The following is a 22,163-nucleotide window of genomic DNA, read 5'->3' on the forward strand; positions in this document are numbered from 1 at the left end:
GGGGCCATCACACTGAGGGGTCCCTGGAGAGTGGAGCCAGGCCCTCCTGGTGTGGCTGGTGTGGTCTCATCTCTTCCATAACACCGCAGCTCCGCACCACTCTCTTCCCAGCACTAGAATCTGGGTCACAGAGGGGTGGGGCTCTGGACGTCCCCTGTATCTAATAAGTAACTCCCGTTGATTTTCCAGCCCTTCCTTCCCCACCAATAGCTCTGACCGTTGGCACCAGAGGGCAGGCCCAGAAAATCATTCATACATTATCGGTGCTCTCCATCCCCCCATCCTCACCCAGAGGTGCATATAAATCCTAGCCTGAGGCCTAAGAATGTGAATCGCAGAAGTTGAGTGAACAACAACTGTGCTCTCTGTACCTTCATCCTGGTCACTGCTGCTGCTGTAGCAGCCCCAGGCCAAGAACATGGACAAGCTACTGCTTTGGGTCTCTGTCCTCACCAGCCTTCCAGAAGCCTTTGCTCAGAAAGGTAGGGTGGTCAGGGTGTGATCAAGGAGCATGAGATGAGAAAAAGATTGAGTATGATTTTTTTCCCTGCATTTATGATGAAGGTCACTATATTTCTTTCTCTTCCCACAGACCTCAGTAGGAAGGTGTTTCTGTTCCCTAGAGAATCTTCTACTGACCACGTGAACCTGATCACAAAGCTGGAGAAACCTCTGCAGAACTTTACCTTGTGTTTTCGAGCCTATAGTGATCTCTCCTGCGGCTACAGCCTCTTCTCCTATAACACCCAGGGCAAGGATAATGAGCTACTAATTTTTAAAGACAGAATTGGAGAGTACAGTTTATACATTGGAAGAACCAGAGTTACTGCCAGAGTTATTGAGGAGTTCCCCACCCCAGTGCACATCTGTACCAGCTGGGAGTCTTCCACAGGCATTGCCGAATTCTGGATCAATGGGAAGCCGCTGGTGAAAAAGGGCCTGAGACAGGGTTATTCTGTGGGAGCTAACCCCAAGATTGTCCTGGGCCAGGAGCAGGATTCCTATGGAGGAGGCTTTGATAAAACCCAGTCCTTTATGGGACAGATTGGGGATTTGTACATGTGGGACTCTCTGCTGTCTCCCGAAGAGATCCAGTTTGTGTATCAGGGTTCCTACTCCCTCAATCCCACCATCCTAAATTGGCAGGCTCTGAACTATGAAATGAAAGGCTACATTGTCATCAAGCCCCTGGTGTGGGGCTGAGGTCTGGAATCCACAAGAGCACTTGAAAATGAAATAACCAACACCCAAGAGCTCTGCTCAAGGCAACTGGATACTAAATCCTAGATCTATAGCTCTTTCTTTTTTGAATTCCCTGTCTACAAGTATGCCTAGTTAAAAAAATGTATTATGTCACCTGCATTTGTTTAATGCTCATCATAGTGCCAAACGTTTTCTCTTATGTCTACTTATATTTGAAAATTGGTATTTCATTATCCAGAAAAATCAGGTTGCAAATTATGGGGAGGGAAACCTTTAAGTAACTATAAAGGTCTATCATAAAGCCAGAGCACTCAACGAGTGGGGCAGCAGCAACAATTACAAGCTACTAATAATCATATTAACAACTCAAAATGTGTGTGGAGTTGCAACAGAAATCCTCCTATTTGGTTTTCCAGCTACAAAATCAAAAAGAGGTCTGAGCTTCTGCCAAGGAGACAACTATAATGAGATAAGCAACAGCTGAGAACTTAATGGCAAGTAATGAGATGGGAAAAAAAAAAAAAAAAAAAAAAAACTAGAAGTAGCAAGAATGAAAACTGAAAGTGTATGAGAGTCTGGAATCATTTTGGGTAAGGGCAAACATGGCTCTTTCCCTCAAAAATCCCAGTGGCACCATACAATGCCTGATTTTCATAATACTGTCCTGAAGTCATCAAGGATATTGCTCACATGAATTCCCAGTTTAAAATCCTTCCCCACCTCATAGAGCATACAACTTAAACCCTTTGACTGCCCCCCCATAATCTGGTCTCCACTTACCTCTTTAAGATACAACTCTTAGCATAGCAACTGGCATCCCAATTATAACACTACAAAATAATTGTGAGATGTTATTATTAGTTATTTTCATTATTATGAAAACCATGGAGCAGAGTGTCTGGCATATCCTCAACAGATATTAAGTCCCTTCTCAGAGAAGCAAGGACCCCAAAGAAAATTTGCCTGCGTATGAGAAATAAGGCAGGCTTTGCCCACAGATAACAGAACATGAAGTCAAAAGACAGCATCCAGTAGGGCTTCAGAATAACCGAGTAATTACTTTATTTATTTATTTATTTATTTATGGCTGCATTGGGTCTTAGTTGCTGCACACAGGCTTTCTCTAAGTGCAGTGCGCAGGGGCTACCCTTCATTGTGGTGCACGGGGTTGTCATTGTGGTGGCTTCTCTTGTTGTGGAGCACGGGCTCTAGGCACCTGGGCTTCAGTAGTTGTGGCACACGGTTTCTGTAGTTGTGGCTCACAGGCTCTACAGCACAGGCTCAGTAGTTGCGGCGCACGGGCTTAGTTGCTCCGCAGCATGTGGGATCTTCCCGGACCAGGGCTCGAACCGTGTCCCCTGCACTGGCAGGCAGATTCTCAACCACTGTGCCACTAGGGAAGGCCCCAAGTGATTACTTCTAACTCATGCATCCATTCACCCAGGATGGACAAAGAGGCAGCCACCAGACCCAGTAAAGTAGGTTGGAGCATTTAGCAACATGGCCCCAGGGCTGGGCTTACCAGAAAAGTCTATAAAGGACTTTGCCCTAATGAGAGGGCTTGAAGCTTTCTCTATGTTTTATATGGGAAACTGTGGGGAGGTCTGAGGTTAAAGCAACAAGGTCTCCTTGAGTTTGGGATATGCCTTAGCTCAGACTTGAGTTGGGTGAGGATGAAAAAAGAGATTTTCTCTTGTCCTCACTAGAAAGCAGCAATGTGTAGTCACCTTTGGAGAGTAACATGGAGATTTTCTAGTCCTTCATGGTACTTCCTCTATTTAGAAAGAACAGGTATCCAAGAACATTCGAAGAACATAAGGAAAACTGAAACATGACCTGAGTCACCTTTAATCCTTACCTCGATGTGACTGAATAGCTGATTAACTTATAAACTAAACTCCATTTGTGCTCCAGAATTGTCCACTTAGGTTTTGTCTGGCCGTGGCCATTCTTCTGTGAGTTCAATATGGGAGATGCAAAGCGGTTCCACCACACGTTGGGGCAGTGGTCAAGGCACACACATCATGTCACATATAACCACAGGATCCAAAGCAAAACTAATCTAATGTTACTGATAAGTTACACTGAGGCCCATAGTCTACAAGGGGATGATCCAACTGTGTCTGGAGCAAGGAGGCAAAGACAAATGTAAAGCATTTCATCCAGAGCTCTAGCTGCTACAGTAACTTCTCATTGTAACCTCATGGGGTTCTTGTGAGGATTAGATGTGATGAGACATACACAGCACCTACTCAGTACACGTTCTGGCACCAAGTAAGTGCTAAGTGTCAACCAAGACATAAAGGAAAATGAGAATTACCACCTAAAACTTCAAATCATCTGCCTTAAACTTCTTGGTATATTCCTACAAACAAAAAGAAATATTCATGCTCTATTTTCAGTCTCTGCTCGCAACCCTAATCCTTCCCTAACCAAACCCGTGTATGTCTCCTGCTAGTAGCAGAAATGGGATAAGTTCTTCCCATAGACACTGAGGGGCACCACATCTGACTTTTATACAAGTGCATTTTCACCGATAGTAACTAAACAAGGGCAACACACTAACATGGATTCAAAAGAACAAAAGATAGTGCCATGTGACATTCAACACATCTTTGTCTGAGTTGAGCTATTTTTCTCCAGGAGAAAAAGAAAGAACTAGGCCGTGTGAGACCAAAGCTTGCCCAATATTCCCTGCATGATCCATTTGTAATGAGATCTCCCGGCTCATTTCTAGATTCTGACTCCACGCAGACCCACGGGATGCACAGTAAGTCTCTTGGCAAATGAACCCTGGAGACAAGAGCTAGACAACAGGAATTCTCCTCTGAGAGTCCCTTCCAAATCAGATTTAAAGGGGCAGCTCCTCGAAGGTCAGAGGTGCTCAGGGCGAATGTGTCACCTGTGCTTCAGCCAGAGTGCAGTGAACTGTAAGTGACCTAATAATGTAATAAGGCTGACCTAGAACCTAATAAGGCTGAGTTTTGTAAGGTACCAAGATTCTATTATTTCTCCTAGCGAAAAAATGACAATCAGTTTTCTTGGCATTGCAGTGACATCTTGTAAATAAGTCATAATTGCCTGCTATGCTCTCAAACCAGAAAAGAGCACAAGCAGATGCTACAGACTCAAGAAGGCGGGGGAATTCCTTTGAGTATGAGAAGGCTTCTGTCCCAAAGAAAAGTCATCATTCTCTTGTTTATTCAAATAGTTCACATAATCATCATTTTCTTAAGAAGTCAACTCCTCCATTCCTGGATCCTTACACCTATTTTGTTTAATGAAAGGAAAAGAAAGGAAAGGACAGGATGGCAAGTTTGGCAAAAAGACAATGTCATTATTTTTTTAGCCGCACAACTCTTTTTAACACAAAATTATAGAGACTTAGACTACCTTGCATATTTTACTTTTTAAAACAGATTCTGTTTCTAGGCACAGATTTTGCTTATAAAGATGTAGATAATTTTAAGTACCCATGAGTTTTGTCATAATTTCTTCCCTTTGCAAATGGTATTTCCTTTATACCCTCAAATTGTATTTTTCCCCTCTATCTTATTTTTCTTTTTCCTCTAGTCAGAGTATCGGCTTCATGGCTAAAATTTTGATGCATGAGCACATGTCAGTATTCTTACTCCCCCACAGGGTTTTTGTCCTTCTGGAGTATTTAAATCATTTTGAAAACTCCTTTCTATCCTATACTATGCTTTTGAGATCGTCTACTGGTGTGTCCCTCACACAGAAACACCCCTAGGGTTCAGGCACATAGAGGAACCAGATTTGGGTGGTAGAAGGGTTGCTGCTCCAGTGCCCAGCTGCAGTCACTTCTGGCTGGGGTGACTCAAAAGAGCAACCAGGAGGAAAAAAGGAGGCAGCCATCTGGTGCTAAAATCATCCTTAAGTTCATTGACACCTGTTCCAACTGCTGAGCACTCATCCCAGCCAATCTCCACCAGTGGAATTGACCTACCCATTCCACACACTTCTTCAGCACCATGGTGCTCTCTACAACCTCTCCTCCCCTCCCAAGGTGAACACTGGGTTCTGTTCACCCAATGTCTTCCATGCAAGAATGGAAGACAACCCAGGAGGACTCACAATGCAACCTACCCCCACATCCCATACTTCCCCATCTCCTTCACTGGGGCCTGCCTCACCTCCAGGGGCAGTAACAGCCCTGTGTTGGTCATTTCAGCCACACAGTCCTTGACAGTAACAATTTTGGATTGCACTTCAAAAAGAGACAGGTTAATAAGTGAGATAGGAGGCAATTGCTCTTAATCTGTATTCTTAGTCCTTAATGCTAAAACATCCCTGGAAATGTGACAAGATGGAGTGAACCGCACCCTAGAACTCCTGATGTGGACAGCAATCGTCGGGAGGAGTACTTGGAAAAATATTCCAAGTGTGATGAGCGTATGACACCTACTCTAAGAAGTACAGCTAACCACCAAAGTGCACTTTATGGAGGGTGAATCCCAATCAGTACAGGGCTCTTTGTTTATGTTGGCTAAAGGGCATGTTGAAGCTTGGGCTGTGCCTGAGTTCCTCAGGAAGGAAAAATGATAGCTCCTCCTAATGGCAGAACATCACCCTTCCCTCACCTACTACACACCTTGCCTCTAAAATACTAACATGGAAAGAACGCTGCTTTGAACATTTGCATTGAACATTTGCATTATGTGCTCCCACATGTCTTGAGCTGGCCTTCTTTTTGCATTTTTTCCCTCAAGTTCTAAGAATATCCTGCCTTAAGATAGTCTTTCATTGTCTGTTCAATCCAATTCAAATGTTCACCACAGGCAATAAACTTATTTCTCACCCCTCTTTTTCTCCTGGGTTTATGTACCTGGGCCACATTCCCTGGTCATCAGCCATCTTGTTTATAACTTTATAATTTATTCAAAGAAAGTAACTTTATATTTACCTGAGGCATACTTATAGCAAATCCAGCTGACTCGGGGTGAAAGCAGTACTTTTCAGGCCCTAAAGACACCAGGGATTTTTTTCCTCCTCCTGACTCAATTCAGCTTAGTATTTTCTTCTTCTTCCCTACTCCAAATATGTCTATGGCTTTCCTGGCTTAATACCTTCTTAGCCATTTTTTGTAACTCACTGCAATAGGTTCATCAGGAAAGGGGAAAGACACATACGATCTGCTGTTCTCATCGATGACATGTTAAAAGTTCTTTTTTGTTTCCTCCCTGTAACCAGGCTTTCCAGCCCAAGACTCTACTGAAACTGGCCAGTACCTCACCAGTGACCTCCTTCTTTCTCAGTTGTCATCCTCCTTGACTTCTCCAAACTATCTATGAGCTATACATTTATGCTCAAAATTAAAATAATTTAAAATAAGGGCCATAATCCTCACTGTAAATACAGCCATGTAAAAAGTCAGTTTCCTATAATCTCACCCCAACCCAAAGATAACGGTTAACCCGTGGTAATATCAGCTGTATATTCTTTCAGACTTTTTGCATATATAAATATATGCATTCACACACACAGACACACATTTTTAACCGTATGGCAACACACCATGTTATTTTTCTTTATATAGCTTTTCTGTTGCTCTTATTTAATGCATTCCACACATCTGTTTATGGAAGTACACTAGAGTAGCACTGTTCAACACAACTTTCACCAAGGAAGGAAATGTTTGATATCTGTGCTGCCCAACAGAGTAGCCACTATTCATGTGTTGCTTTTGGGCACTTGAAATGTGGCTACTGGGACTGACGAACTGAATTTTTCCTTTAATTTTAATTTTAAGTAGCCACAGCTCTACAGCTCTACCTCATCCTTCCTAAAAAGCTGCTTAGAGTTGCACTGACACTCTTTCATCTCTACCTATCCAATTGGTATCTTGGCAGCCTCTTAATATAAATTACTTTAATTAGTGGCACACTCATTTCTACTTTAAATGTCTACCTTATTTCCCACAATGGAGTACTTTCCAGAATATCCACAACATTTTCTAGATTGTGTTTCCCAGATTCCTAGGAATCTAGATTCACTAAGAATCTAGAATGTTTCCTAGATTGCTACTGTAAGTTTCCTAGATTTGCCAAAATCCTCCAGCCTGCTAGTGTTATCTTGTTCTTTGCAGAAAATGGTTCAATCCACCATTTGATATATGGTGGCAATCCCAGAGTCCCTCACCAAATTTCCAGGAAATACTGTGTGTGCTTGCAAGGGGGAAGATAGGACAAGAGAGGTCCTTGTATTTCTTCCAATCATTACTAGCAAGAAGTTTTTCTTCCTCCCTCTGGATTTTACCTCTTGCATATGGTACCCTTTTTCTGCACTGCCATCACCCAACTCTCTCCACTTTCCCAAATACCACTAACTCAAGATGGTACATATGACAGATTTAAATGAAAGTTTGGGGCTCTTGAGGGGTTTTACATCACAATATAGTTTAGCAAACAATTTAAAATCAATTATTACACCTCTTTTATTTTTAAAATTCCCTCTGCCAAAAAGAAATCGGTCATTTCTTTCATTAAAGGTTCAGCCTTCTGACATGTTGCTGGTCCTCCTCTCTTTCCAACAATTCCCCCCTTTTCTCCTTATTTTACTCACCCCTAAACCCTCAAATCCCTGTTAATACTTTTACAACAAAACAACTTTGCCAACGGTCTGTCTCACTTAGACCATCCTGGCTGAGCCCCCAATACCTCACCTTCACTCCCGCTAACGTGTCCCTAAAAACCAGCTTCCTGAGATTAATTCTGCTCCCTGTACACTGTTCCCAGAAATTTTTCCTAAGTGGGTACCAGTGATTTTAATTCAGTTAGTCTAACTCTTTCGTCTCCATTTTGTTGTGCCAGCTTCTCGTACTTTCCCTAGAAGACAAACAAAGGCAAAGCTGGGGTGGTGGAGGCTCAGGGGCCCTGCAGCTTACATGCCATTAAAAGAAACAACCTTCCATCCATGCTTTACAAAAACAACAACATATTCAGGATAAGAACTTGAAAGGATATGTGAAATAGTCTCACATATTGGTCATTCCTTAGAGGCTTAAGAAAAGATTAAGGAGACGGCAAATATTGAAAAAAGGGAGGAGGCTAAAGTAGCCATAGAGCTATGCCAGCACCCTCCTGATTATACAGCGAGGAAATAGACTCGTGTGTGCGTGCGTGCGTGCGTGTGTGTGTGTCCCCATACTTCTCTCTCTATCCCTGTTTTAGAGGTCACGATGGGAATTTCTCCATGTTGACTCCCTGCATTGCTTTCAGGCACTGAAACTGAAGAATGCAGAGAAAAAACCTCACAGAAGTGACAGAGTTCATTTTCCTAGGATTCTCCAGATTCCATGAATACCAGATCACCCTCTTTGCAGTTTTTCTCATCCTGTATACATTAACCCTGGCTGGCAATGCCATCATCGTGACAATTATCCACATTGATCATCACCTCCACATGCCCATATACTTCTTCCTGATCATCCTGGCCAGTTCAGAGACTGTGTACACACCAGTCACCATTCCACGGATGCTCTCCAGCCTCACAGCCCAGAACCAGCCAATCTCCTTGGCAGGTTGTACCACCCAAATGTTCTTCTTTGTTACCTTAGCCATCAACACTGCTTTCTGCTCACAGTGGTGGGATATGACCACTGTGTGGCCATCTGCAACCCCCTGAGATACACACACATCATGAGCAAGAGGGTGTGTGTCCAGCTGATGTGTGGAGCCTTCAGCATTGGCCATGGCAGCTGCCCAGGTGACATCCATATTTACCTAACCATTTTGTCACAGAGTGGTTGGTCATTTCTTCTGTGACATCCTCCCTGCCATGAAACTCTCCTGTATTGATACCACTGTCAATGAGATCATCAATTTTGTTGTCAGTATATCGGTGATCCTGGTTCCCATGGGCCTGGTCTTCATCTCCTACGTTCTTATCATCTCCACCATCCTCAATATCGCCTCAGCCGTGGGCCAGAAGAAGGCCTTTGCCACATGTGCCTCCCACCTCACCATGGTCATGGTCCACTACAGCTGTGCCTCCACTGCCTACCTCAAGCCTAAGTCAGAAAATTCTGTAGAACAAGACCTCCTTCTCTCAGTGACTTACACCATCATCACTCCCCTGCTGAACCCTGTTGTTTACAGTCTGAGGAACAAGGAGGTCAAGGATGCCCTACGCAGAGCTGTGGGCAGAAACATTTCTTAATCCACTGACCCTTTTTATAAAGAGCAGTATGTGTTCTCATTGCATCCATCCAACCTCACAAGTCTGTCCTGTGCAGTCCATCCTGTAATGAGATGGGCACAGCTTGCTTCAGCACCCTTATTACAAAAATCATCATCTTTGTCTCCACATATTTCAAACTTTTGTCCAGGCATTTTCAACTGGGTACTTAAGAGGTGAGGAAGGTGGGCATGATTTTTTAAAAAGCATACCTAATTTCCAGGGTAGGGCAGGGGACTTCTTAAAAGCATATTAAATGTGGTCATTTTATGTTTGAAAAAAAATTTTTTTAATCTCTATTACTTTCAAAATACAATCTACAGAAAATAAAACTGGATAAAATCTTCCCAGCAGAATAATAGTAAACAGTAAGGAAGAAAATTATACCAGAACCTTTGGGAAAGGTGAGATGCATGTTATTTTTTTTAATTAAGAAAGTTAGAAATCACTGGATTAGCCCTTGAAATTTCAGCCTTTATTATTTGATTTATCCTAGAGGCTTTGCTTCCATCCAATATGGTCTTCAGAATGCTGACCAAGGCTGTAAATTGTGAACAGCTCTTGTCTCTCTAACTGTGCTAATCCAGTTCTCTCTGGCTGCTGGTTCTCTCCATGGAATCAGCTTCTCTCTAGTCATTATGAAGAATAACGAGTTGGTCAAAAAGAGCTCTACCCTGTTTGGAGTGAGAATCATAAAGGTATTCTTCATTGACACATACCACGGCACTTCCTGGATAACACCAAAAAGAAAAAAATAGAACAAAACCAACAGCACCAGCAGTCAGAAGTAGTTCAGAGATTTGTTTAATCACTCAATTCACCAAAAAAGGCTAAAAAGAAAATAATCTCTACTTCTACTAGGCTCTCCTTTAAGGAAATCATGCTTTTCCCCAGGGCTTCCTGGGAGTTTTTCTGGTTTCATGCCACTGGTACATACCTGCTATACTGTTGCCTTGGGTGGTGCTAGGGAGAGTCAAAGACTCTTTTGTCCATGCATCTTTCTACTAAAATATTTTGTGTTAAAAATGCTTCTCTGCTCATCCCTTAACGTTCTTTGTCTTCTTACTGAAGGGAGTGATTTCCTTTCCCTCTACTGAGAAGGGGTAGGTAACATCCAAGGAGCTCATCTAGAGTAAGATCTAGCTTTACAGACTTCTGAGATCCTAGGTGGGAAGACCATACTTCTTTCAAGGTCTGTTCATCTCTTTCTAGTTTCTGTCCAGTGTCTTTGAAATTTCTACAGCATAAGAAGCAAGGCTTCCTACAGAAGCTTTTGAGAGGTCAAGAGCTCAGTCTGAGAGTCCTGGACTTGTCATAGGTCTTCCTTGACAGTGCTCTCAGGATCAGTCCACCCTGCAGCCATCCCCCCACACTTATAGACGACATCCCCTGAGGAATAGAGGAATGCCTTCCTCCAGAATGAGAATGAGTATCCCTGACAATATAAACGGACCCCCTCTCACTACCACCAAGACTACCTATAGGGCTGACTCTTAATTGTTACCCATCCTCCTCAATTCCCTCTGGACTAGCAACTGCTCTTATGCTCTTAGATCTGTCCTTTTGTATGCAGACGGCAGGCTGTGGGACAGGGAGGGTCAGTCTGAGCAGGAAAGTGGGGTAACAACGAGAAGCTGGGTGATGGTCAAACCTGTTCTAACCATGTCCTGCTGCAGAGGCTGCCTCCCCCTGCTCATTACTCCCTTTAGACTTCTCCATGAAGCCATTCTTTCAGCAGTCCAGGGATCAAAGACAAAAGGCTTCTCCAGTGTTCTTCTTCCATCTAAATGCCCACAACAACAGATACATCACATGCCCCGTGTGCAATCAGAAGTTAAACATCAGAGTTGGGCCCAAGAAGAGCTGCCAGAAAAGATGAGTCTGAAACCTTGAAGGAAAAACATCTCCTTCTCCAGATCTGTTGCCTACAATGACTCAACTACATGTGCAATTTATAAAAATATATGTGCTGCTTTTTTTAGATAATAAGCTGCTGCATTATATGGTAGGAAGGGTAGATGACCTGGAATCACAAGTCCTGAGTTCAGGTCCTGGCTCTATCCCCATCATCACCTTTTATGAATATAATGTTTTTCATTCTGCCTCACTAGCCATCAAAAACAGTTTTAATGCCCTTACCTATGTATCCTGTGCTGTTATCCAATTTATAAATGCTGCCTTACATTTTCTAGAGCAGTATCATTTACCTCATTCCCACCTAGGCAATTCGTTGCTCTTTTTTATTTGCCCGAAAAGTTCTCTGTGCAAAATTATATTGGGATAGCACTTTTCCCATTGTGCTTTCGTTGCTTAATTGTGAGTCTGTTTCTATCACTGCATCACAAGCATATTGGGATCAGGAACTGTTTCTCTCACAGTTAAGCCCTGTGCCTGGTACAGTGCTGGGTAGAATGGGTGCTTAATAAATCCTCATGTAATAGTCAAGTACCGACTGTGTACCAAGCACTATGCTTGGACTTGCTGGCATGTTTTGATCAGCTAGACACACCTGCCCTGCCTTTCTGTATCCTCTGCAGTTGGCCCTCACCTAAAACCAAAGAGTAATAAACAGATTCATAGTGACAGGGTCACTTGGGTCTATACTTCCTCCTTCTCTGGATTTTCTATAAGCCAACTGCTCAGTTGCTTCAAGACCCTTCTCACTGTCAGTATTAATTTAATCATTGCACTGTTAATCCCTTAGCAACACAGAACTAAAACAGTCAAGTTTTTGCATTAAAGAATATGGAGTTACCATTAAAAAAATCATTCCTACCCATACTACGGTATAACCTTCAAAGCTTATTTAAAAAGAAATAAGTTTTTAAACAAAGAGTGATACGCTATATAAAATTAAGAATCAGGACACTTATCATAATGTCCTAAGTAAAATAAGTCAGACAAAGACAAATACTGTATGAGCTCACTCATATGTGGAATCTTAAAAAAAAACCTCGTAGAAAAAGAGAACAGGTTGGTGGTTGCCAGAGGCAGGGTTTGGGGAAATTGAATGAAGGCGGTCAAAAGGTACAAACTTCCAGTTATGAGATAAATTAAGTTCTGAGGATGTAGCAAACAACATGATGACTCTAGGTAACGATACTGTATTACATATTTGAAAGTTGCTTAGAGAGTAGATCTTAAAAGTTCTCACCACAAGGGAAAAAAATGTTTGTAGCTACATGTGGTAACAGATGTTAACTTGTGGTAATCATTTTACAACATCTACATATATCAAATCATCATGTTGCATACCTTAAACTTATACAATATTATATGTCAATTATAGCTCAACAAAAACTGAGGAAAAAAAGAATCAAGATATCTCCAAATTACACTTTTGGGAAAATGACAGACAAATCCATTATGAGGCCAAAAATTCTTCCAAAATGTTAGATTTCGAATCATTCTACAGCAAAAGCTCAGGCCCCCTTTTAACCGGGCACTCACCACATCATTTTCCAGCCCCTATTTCTCCTTCCAGGAAGGTAGTTAGAGGGGAGAAAGTAAACACGGAAACACCACCCATCAGCCATAAAAAGCTTGGTTGTGGGATTAGCTCTGGAAAATGGGAGAGGAAAGAAAGAGGCAGGAGATGACAATGAGGTATAGACTAGTGGCATATGTCATGTGGCTCTGGCTCTTCAGAAACTCATCTCTGAAGGGAACAGGAATTCCAAACCAGTAAAGTGACATGGTATACAGCAGAAGGCAACTGCCATTTACTGAGGGTTTACTACATGGCACGCACTATGCTAAGTTGTAGTCATATACATTATTTCACTTAATAATACTTCAGCTTTATAGTACTTTGCATTTCACGACAGTGTTCAAATATAATATCCTACTTGCTCCTTTCAATAACCTTATGAGGTATGCATTTTTATGCCCACTTTTTAGGTTAATGGTGGAAATGTCAAATGACTTTTGCTTCAAGTCACACAGTTGGTAACTGACAGAACTAGAACTGATACCATGATCCACCAGTTGACTTCAAACTATGTCTTCTTCACTGTATTACCACCATTTCTCATCTGTAATGTTTCTGAAAGACACTATATTCTTTGAGTTACTCTGGTTTCGTTCTGGACATCACTTCCACCAAAAAGTCTTCTCTAAATAACTTACGAGGTGTTCCTGCCATGAGCTACCACACCCCTCTAAGCCAGTGGCTGTCTTAGCAGTGCTTTCAAGTTGCCCATTTCCTAGTCTGCCTCCCTCACCTCACAGCAAACCCCTTGACAGAAGAACTGCTTCTGTATCCCCAGTGCCTAGCACAGTCTTGGCTTAAGACAGATCAATAAATACTTATCAAACCTGAAAGCTAACTGCATAATGGGCCCCTTTGAACCTGCTTCTTGATGGCTAAGTATTGGGTGAGTGTCCACTGCTCTCCTGCGCTGTGAAGCATCCAGGCTCTCTGGATGGCAGTTTTTGTCTCTGTTTGGAAGAGCTCACAGATTCTTCTGCTTTGGAAATTTTGGGTATCTCTTCTGTTATTCCTTTTTCTCCTTTCTTGCTTTCTGTATATGAGCTGTCACATTTCCGAGCTGTCCGTGTGCTGGACTGCCGCAGCCACCCTTTCTTACACACAGTCTCCAAATCGTGGCTGAGGAATAAAAGCAGACGAGCCACACAGAGAGGCAAAATAAGACCCCCTGAGAGAGAGCATTGCATGAAGGCAAAGAAACAAGAATCTGGAATCAGACTACATGGGTTCTAATCTTACCTCTGCCCCTCACTAGATATTCTCACCTCTCTAGGCATCTATTCCCAGATCTTTCTTAATGGGGTAGTGACAGTCCCTAAAATTATTCCCACTTTTAGAGCTGGAGTTCAGCAAAGTTAAGTAAAATTTGATCAATTCAGAAAAGGTATATTGCATGCTAGACACTGGGGCTAGAGTAATAGTAAGCTATCACAATCCCTGCCTTCCTAGTGCTAAGAGGAATGTCCAAAAATTAAGCAAGTAGTGATAAATCTTATGATGTGAGAAATACTGGATGCTATGGGAATACATATTGATGGGTTCTAACCAAATCTCAGGGGTCAGGGAAGAGCAACCAGAGGAAATAGAGTCTAAGCTTAAGATCTGAAGGCTCGGTAGGAGTCAGCTCGATGAAAGGTTGGGAAAGGTCTGGAAAAGCAAGATCAAAAGTGTATTCCAGGCAGAGGAAGCAGCACTTGCAAAGCTATATAAGAGAAGATTTGAAAAAATTATAAGAGTTTAATAGAGCTGGGGTATAAAATTCATGGGATGTAGACAGAAAAGCAAATTGAAAAGTTGGTAGCAATCACATGTATAAACCATACTAAAGAGTGTGTATCCTAAAGACACTGGATAGTATTTATATGTCCTTAAGTAAAGCAACGATGTGGTCTATTCAGAAAGTTCACTCTGCCAGCAGAGGGGGAAATTACAGAGGGGAACACTGGCCAAAAGACTGACTAAGGAATTATTATGGGACCACAAAAGTCAAGTGATGGTAGACTGGGCTGGTGAGGAGGCTGATGGAGAGAAATGGACAGGCTTGAGAGTCTTGTGGGAGGTAAGACTGACATTTCTTGGTTATGGGTTAAATATGGGGGTGGGGTGGGTAATGGAGTCAAAGAGGACCTTGAGATTTCTGGCAAGTGGGTGGACTGTGGTGTCCTTAACCAGTACAGGAAACCCTGGAAGAGAAGCAGGTTGGGAGGTGAAGAAGGAGACCATGAGTTTGATTTTGGGCTTTTAAGGTTGAAGGGTCTGTGAGTATTCAAGTGGAGACATCCAAGAAGCTGGATCCATAGATCTGGAACTCAGGAGACTGTTCTGAGATAGAGATATAGTTGTAGGAATCATAAATATATAGATGGTCATTTTTAAATGGGAATGAATGGATTCACTCAGGGAGAATGTGTAAAAGGAGAGAAGTCCACCTCAAGCAGAATGCTGAGGAGCGGCAGACAAGATGCGATCCTGGTGCAGGGATGTAGGGGTGGTGCTGACAATAAACTATCAGGAAAGCAAGAAAGCGAGGAGAGGAATTCTCCCCTCCATGTGCCAAAGTCCTCAGTGATTGGTAAGTTCTAATGTCCCTTGTGGATGGGAGAGGAAGCCTTTCTGGTTCCTTCTACTCCCTAGTACAACTGCATGTAACCCGGCATGGCATGTGGTGCCCTCCTCCCCATGGGGCTGTGAGTATAAGTGACAATAAACTGCTGCCAGTCTCATCTGTCCAGTGTCGGGTGGTCTGTGTCTGGGCATCTTATACCATTTAGAGTGGAGGGAATCCTTCACCAAGAGGGTGAACAGCTAGTGATCAGAACACAGGGTAGATGTCATGACAAGAACATATGAGTTTCTTATGATCAAACGAACTCCACTGAGTGGGCTAGGCTTGAGTTAACTTGCAGTTTCCTCAGCTGAGGGCAGTCTGACAAGGGGGTCTAGCAGCAAAAGAATACCCATGTCTCCTGGAAGTAGGATCTCACAGGGAGGGGACTCTGCATTCTCATGTCAGGGAACTGTCTGGGAGTTTCTATAGGGCCTTGCAAAGAACTCATGCATGTGCCGGAGCTGCACCAAAAATCTGTCAATGACAGTGAGAGAACCATGGTAACCACTAATAGGGTGGCTACAAACAAGGCTGTCAGTTGAGTTAAGAGCAACTTGTCTCTGTCCCTCTGCTTACTCACCATCACACCTTGAAGAGCCAAGTCTCAAAGCAGTGGGGAAATTTCAGAGCCAGACTAGCACTTCCCCCAACCATAATTTCCAAGGTTGCTAAAGTAGAAAAGGAAGATAGTGAAATAGTAGGCTCTGCCTTTCTAACCCCCTACCCACAATGCAAACAGCTGGAGTAGGAGGAAAATCACACAAACCATTGTCCCCACTGATCTTTGTATCCCCAAAGCCACAAGTCGGCCCACTACAGGGCCAGCAGAGCAGGGGATCTCAACTTTTACTAATTGAAAGAGAAGGAAACATTGTGGACTCTGCCCCAAATAGTATTAAAAGGCAGGAAACAAATTCTACAGAGCCTGATTGGAAACAGAAGTTGAGGCGGAAAAAATAAAAATGTTTATACCTATCCAACTGTGTTAAAAGTGATCAATAAACAGATTACACATATAGAATTTTGTAAAATTGTTTAGCTCTCAATAGAATCCATCTAGTAACATGTGAGATTTTGTTCACCCTTCAGAAGTAAGAGCTTTGTACACATTTTCAAAACTATTTTTCAGATGTGCCCGGGACTGTACCTGCCATTTTACAGAAGCTCAATAAACATTTGTTGAATGAGAACAAATGTGTGGATGAGGCCGGGCCCTGGGTGCAAAAAATGGGGCAAACTATGAATGAGGCTAAGGTCTCAACTGGCCTAAAACAGAGCTTTGCCTGTATATGCAAGACTCCTTTCTCTCAGGCAAAAACGAAAGACTTTCCAAACCAGGTCTGTAGGAATGAAGGGAGCAGGGAAGAGATATTAAATTTATCTGATTATTTAGTTGTGTTCCTTCCCAGGCACCTGTATGATCAGAAGAACAATAAATCACAGACATGGGTTTCATATCTGATAGACCCTTCCCATCCCTTTAATTGTACCTCTCTCTCATCCCCAATCTACTATTATTCCCCTTATTTAAGGCACCACAAGACCTCTGATAAACCTTTGAGAGCTAAGTGCTAAGAGCCAACAGGTAAAGAACAAAGCCTCCACTGAGTCTGATGTAAGCGATGCACCTGCCACACCAGGAACAAAGACAGCTTCCCCCAGTCCTCACCAGAGACCCACATCTTCCCGGACTGGGTTCACAGGCTGCCTCCACAGTAGGCTCTTGAGAGACTTGGTGAGATTGTAGTTTGAGAGCTTCCTATATGGCTAATTAACATTCATGGTAAGAAACAAACTTGGACTTGTAAATGTAGTCTGTAGGTATCATAGGACAGTCTTTACACAGCTGAAGTAGTAAGATTCCAACAGGAAGTCCAAGGAAATTATTAACTTCCAGTTCATAGCAAATTACATGACCATTCTTCATTTGGAGACCTGCATTATCACTGCTTTTGAGACAGGTTTACCTTCCTTGAGCCTGGATCTATAATCATACTTTCCCGAGCCTTCTTCCCTAGGGAAAGAGAAAGGATATGGCAAAGAAAGAAAGAACATAAAGATGAACAAAATATAACAATATGAAATTTTGGCTGTATATACATATATTTGAACATTTACTCCTTTTTTTTTTTTCCTTTTCTGTAATAGAAGGGTTGGCTTATAAGGAATGAAAACATTTCTTCTATTATTAATGACTTGGCCCTGTTTTAATATAAGCTATTGGAGTTCTTCCCAGTTGGATAAAAGGGGCTGAAAGTGGGAAAGGCAGGAAAGGAACAAGGAAAAGTGGAGAATTCCAAAGACCAGGATCCAGGGAGAAAAGTGACTCAAGAGACGAACCACTGCCTAGGAAGTGACAGCCAAGCTGGTCTGGAGAAAAAGCACAGAGAGGGAAGGGCATTGTTTGGGCACCGAGGTGCGAGATGCCCTATGGATCAACTGCCCAGCCTCCACACATGGTCCACACAGAGGACTCATGTCAAGTGATGTTCCAGTCTTCACCCATAGAAACTTTGATCCACCTGCACCTGTTCTGCACCTGCTGACCAGGGACGAGATCTAATCCGTGCTTTTTAACTGTGGCAGAGTATTCTACTATACTCATTTAATCCATCCTCTAGTAAAAGACATTTAGTTTGGCATTAATCTTTTTCTGTCACTAACAATGCTGCAGTGAATAAACCTCTTCACACTATCTGATACATGTGCAAGTATAAAGCCGCATGGACAAATTCTAAACACAGAGCTTGATGGAAAAAGTAAGATACAAATATACAACATTGTAATTCCATAAACCTACCTGAAAATGCATGCATATAAAACCAATAAATTTCTAGGAAAACATGCAAAAAATATACACATTAAAGACATTAGAATGATTATGGGAAGGTGTAAGAGAGCTAAATCATCTCAACTATAACAGGAAGTTGAGATTAAATTTGACAAATCAATAAGTAGCATAGAAAGAGAGAAGTAAATACTAGAAGGTATAGCTAAATGAATTACTTCTAGGAAGTAGGATTTAGGACTGAGGAGGGATAAAGAAGGAAAACTGCTGTTTTTCATTATAAGCTTTTCAGTATTGCCTGATTTTTAAACTATGGGCAAGTATTACCTTAATAAGAATAAAATTTGGAAATAAAGGTAATAAAAGTCAAAACAAAAAAAAATTAGCCCTAAGGGCAAAGATATGGAAAATAATGTATTAAGATTTTGAATTTCAAATCCAAGGGAACTTTTTAAGGGTTTAAATGTATATAAAATTAAATTTCCCTCTAGGAAAATTACATTACCACAGTAATAAATGAGACTGCTCTTTTCCTCATATTCTCACTAACATTAGGAATAAACTTTTTAAAGTCTTCATGGTAAGTTTCTGAAGAAAGTCAAGGAGTGCTTGTTTCTTCAAAATGGATATTTCTGACATTACTCTCAAATATACACACACACACAACCAGCCCAGCTGCAAATTTTTGAGGCCCAGCAAAATGAAAATGCAGGGTCCCTTGTTCAAAAATTACTAAGAATTTCAAGGCAGCACCAGCAGAGCTTTAAACCAAGTTCAAGGCCCTTCTAAGTACAGGCCTGGGCAACTGCACAGGTCACACGCCCGTGAAGCCAGCCCTGCAACATACATCTATTTTCTGCTACTGAATTTCTGAAGATGAAGAACCTGGGAATTTTCACTTTTAATGAAGAATCACAGGTGTTCTTAATCAGGGTTCCCAGGAACCATACTTCGAGAACTGCTCTAGACCCACCCATAAGGACCAGAGAAGCACTGAGAGGCACCTCCTAATGACAAAAAACAAGTTTAGCTGGCTTGAAAAAAAAGCATAATTAACCATAAGGCACTTCTCAGTCTTAATTCACCAGTGACATGAGATGAAGGAGTCGGATTACAAAGGACCCTTGAACAACACAAGGGTTAGGGTGTCAACGCTCCACTGCATCTAACTTATAGTCAGCCCTCCGTATCCACAGTTCCTCCATATCCAAAGATCCAACTAACTGCAGATTGTGTAGTACTGTAGTATTTACTACTGAAAAAAATCCACATAAAAATGGACCCGTGCAGTTCAAACCCAGTGGTGTTCAGGGGTCAACTATATATGCCAGAAGACAAGAACATGCATGATTCCACAGGCAGAAGGCCCTGGACTGAGGTTTAGTACATGAGCTTTGGTTATCAAGGGGAGTTACTAGCTGGCAAGGGCAAGACAGGGTCCTAGTTCTTGTGCCTGGAATGAACAAATCAGGTCACTGGAACAGAAAGCCAGAACAGGGAAAGTGAATGAATTAATCCAACCATTATTTCCCAAGGTTTTCTGATACAGAACCTGTCTCCAAGGAACTCACAATCCAGTGGGTGACTCAAACTAGTGAGTTGATACTGATACATGTTCCAATAGAGTCAGGTCTATGCACCATGGGAGCAGAGTGGAAGCATAACAAAGGAAAGTAGGATGGGGAAGGGGGAAGATAGCAGTCTTAAGGAAGAGTGGGAGTCCGAGAGGGGAGGAAGGGGAGGGAGGAACTGCAACAAAAAAAATACTGAAGAGCCAAAGTGAAAGAGCATGTGGTGCTACGGGAGCTAAGGAGACGCTCAGTACCCTGGATGGTGTTTAAGGTACTAGGAGATCAAGGACCAAAGCCCTGTCACCAAACAGGGGGTTCCATGAACAGGTTACAAAATTAAGGGTATCATACAGGCAACCAGCCCCATGGAACCTGAATGTGGAGAAAAACAGGCAGAGAAATCCTGCTTAGCTTCTCGCCTAAAGTCCAGAATCAAGGTCCCAGATTCTCTGGGAACCCATACTGGACCAAGACTCTAAATAGGGATCCAGAGAACCCACCTTCAGGAATCAAAGTAAGACATCAACAGTGGAATGAATGTGAACAAGAAGGAAAGGCTGAGAGTTCTTCCCTTCCCAATTTCCCTATGTCCCTTACATGGCTGAGCATTAACCCAAAAATTGACATCCAGTTGGCTGTGTCACCTAAGCAGGCCAAGATGGGCCATACACTTCCCTTGAACCCAGCCTGCACCAGAAGCTGGAGCTCTGATGCCTGAAACAGCACAGATGCACCTTGCCAGATAAGAACATAAAGACTTCCAAAATCCATCCTCTGAAGGCTCTGGCTGTCATATAGGTAAGTTGTTGTATCTTTTTTTTTTCCCCAGTGCATACTTTTTTTTTCTTGGTTTATGTCCGATTATCATTTATTACTTAAGACTTTACTTAATCCATTACGGGCACCCTAGAACTTATTTGCTTTCAAAGACCTCAGGAGAAGTGGCCACAGGTTATTTTTACCACACATTTACACATAAATCATATTTACAGAAGATTGTCCTATATCACCTATTTGAATTTGTTTCTTTACAAAACAAGATTCCCTCCAGGTCCAGAGCTTATGTATAAATATCTGGTTCCTCTGCAGTCTCAGATTGCAGTACTTCCCCCCATTCTTAGTTTCCCATTTTTTTCTCTAAGTGCATTGCCTTCATGGACACATCAGTTGCTATCTTGATTCTTAGACGTATGGGAATATTTCCATGGTCTTTCATTCTTTTTGAGTTTTCTTGTGGTATTTTTAGTTTGTACCATCACACTGTTTTTGCTTATATTTTTGAGACTCTTTCTTAATATAGTATGTGGAAAGTTCCCTGATGGCATCATCCTTGCATGGAACTACTTCCAGACCTCAGAGAAGGAAGAGTCCAACATATGGAGTGTGGATAACTACAGTGGCTCAGGGTTTGCAAAAAGGACATGACTTGGTGGACTGATGCTATAAAAAATCTGAAAATTATATATACACAAAGTCACTTCCCAGCCCTCCCCAAATCCAAACTGTGGCTTATCACTAAAGAAAAGATGGTGAGAGTGGATTTTTACCCTTCCACAATACTGGGCTTTGATGAGATTTGCTATTTTCCTTTTGAAGTCTGGCCTTAACATTTGGAAGGCTAAACTGTGATGTAACTTCACGTGAATAAAAATATATGCACATAATGCCCTGACCCATGAAACAAAAAGGTACATAGAAGGTAGCAAAGTATGAAGCACTGAGAAGTGTGATTCTGATTGTTCAGAGGAGGGGGACCTTGGTAATTGCGCCTAATCCTTGCACCTACCCTCTTGTACAGAAACACTTAGGAAGACAGAGATAAGTAATGAGCCTACTAGGCTTATACATCTGGGTAGAGACTTGCCTGCTGGGGAAAGAAGGAACTAGAACAATATGAAGTTGGTCTCACAGGTAAAGCTGGGATATAAAGGGCATTAAGATGAGGCAGAAGGACAGCTACAGAAGCAGAGTGATGTCACCAGAATGTTTCCACTTCACGTGATCACACAGATCCTACCACTCAACCCTCATTTTACTGTATATATAAAGAAACTGAGACCCAGAGCAGCCAAGGTCAGAAAGCTCGCTCTTAGTAGCAAGCTTTATATTGCACCCCAGTGTGCTGACTACTCTACCCCACCACACTCCTCAGGCTGACCAGGGCTCCTTGTGAACAGTGGATTAGAGCATTGACTGCCTGCAGCCAGGGAGGCCCCAGTATGGGATGGAAAGTCTAGGGTAAAGACGGTGTATCAGAATCCAGAGTAGACACACAATTCAAAGGAACAATCATGAGCAACAGTAGTG

The 22,163-nt window shown here is 42.3% G+C and overlaps 2 protein-coding genes across 2 annotated transcripts; both read left to right on the top strand.

Annotated features, from left to right (window-relative positions):
• The first annotated feature begins 418 nt into the window (after window positions 1-418).
• APCS (amyloid P component, serum) lies at window positions 419-1,203 on the top strand. Its single transcript, XM_068538292.1, has 2 exons — window positions 419-482; window positions 593-1,203. Exons 1-2 carry the CDS (start codon window positions 419-421, stop codon window positions 1,201-1,203), a joined length of 675 nt encoding a protein of 224 aa, XP_068394393.1.
• A 7,254-nt stretch (window positions 1,204-8,457) lies between these two features.
• On the top strand, window positions 8,458-9,381 carry LOC137761377 (putative olfactory receptor 10J6). The gene is given in 3 exon segments (XM_068538294.1): window positions 8,458-8,785; window positions 8,788-8,911; window positions 8,913-9,381. Coding segments are annotated over 3 exon segments (921 nt in total).
• Window positions 9,382-22,163: the final 12,782 nt, after the last annotated feature.

This window comes from Eschrichtius robustus, chromosome 3 (assembly GCF_028021215.1).
Source record: "Eschrichtius robustus isolate mEscRob2 chromosome 3, mEscRob2.pri, whole genome shotgun sequence".
Taxonomy (NCBI): domain Eukaryota; kingdom Metazoa; phylum Chordata; class Mammalia; order Artiodactyla; family Eschrichtiidae; genus Eschrichtius; species Eschrichtius robustus.

Bases quoted from the DNA above. Each gene is read 5' to 3' on its own strand.
- APCS (XM_068538292.1), top strand. From the start codon at position 419: ATGGACAAGCTACTGCTTTGGGTCTCTGTCCTCACCAGCCTTCCAGAA. The intron at 483-592 runs GTAGGGTGGTCA...CTCTTCCCACAG, and splicing joins AGAAGCCTTTGCTCAGAAAG to ACCTCAGTAGGAAGGTGTTT.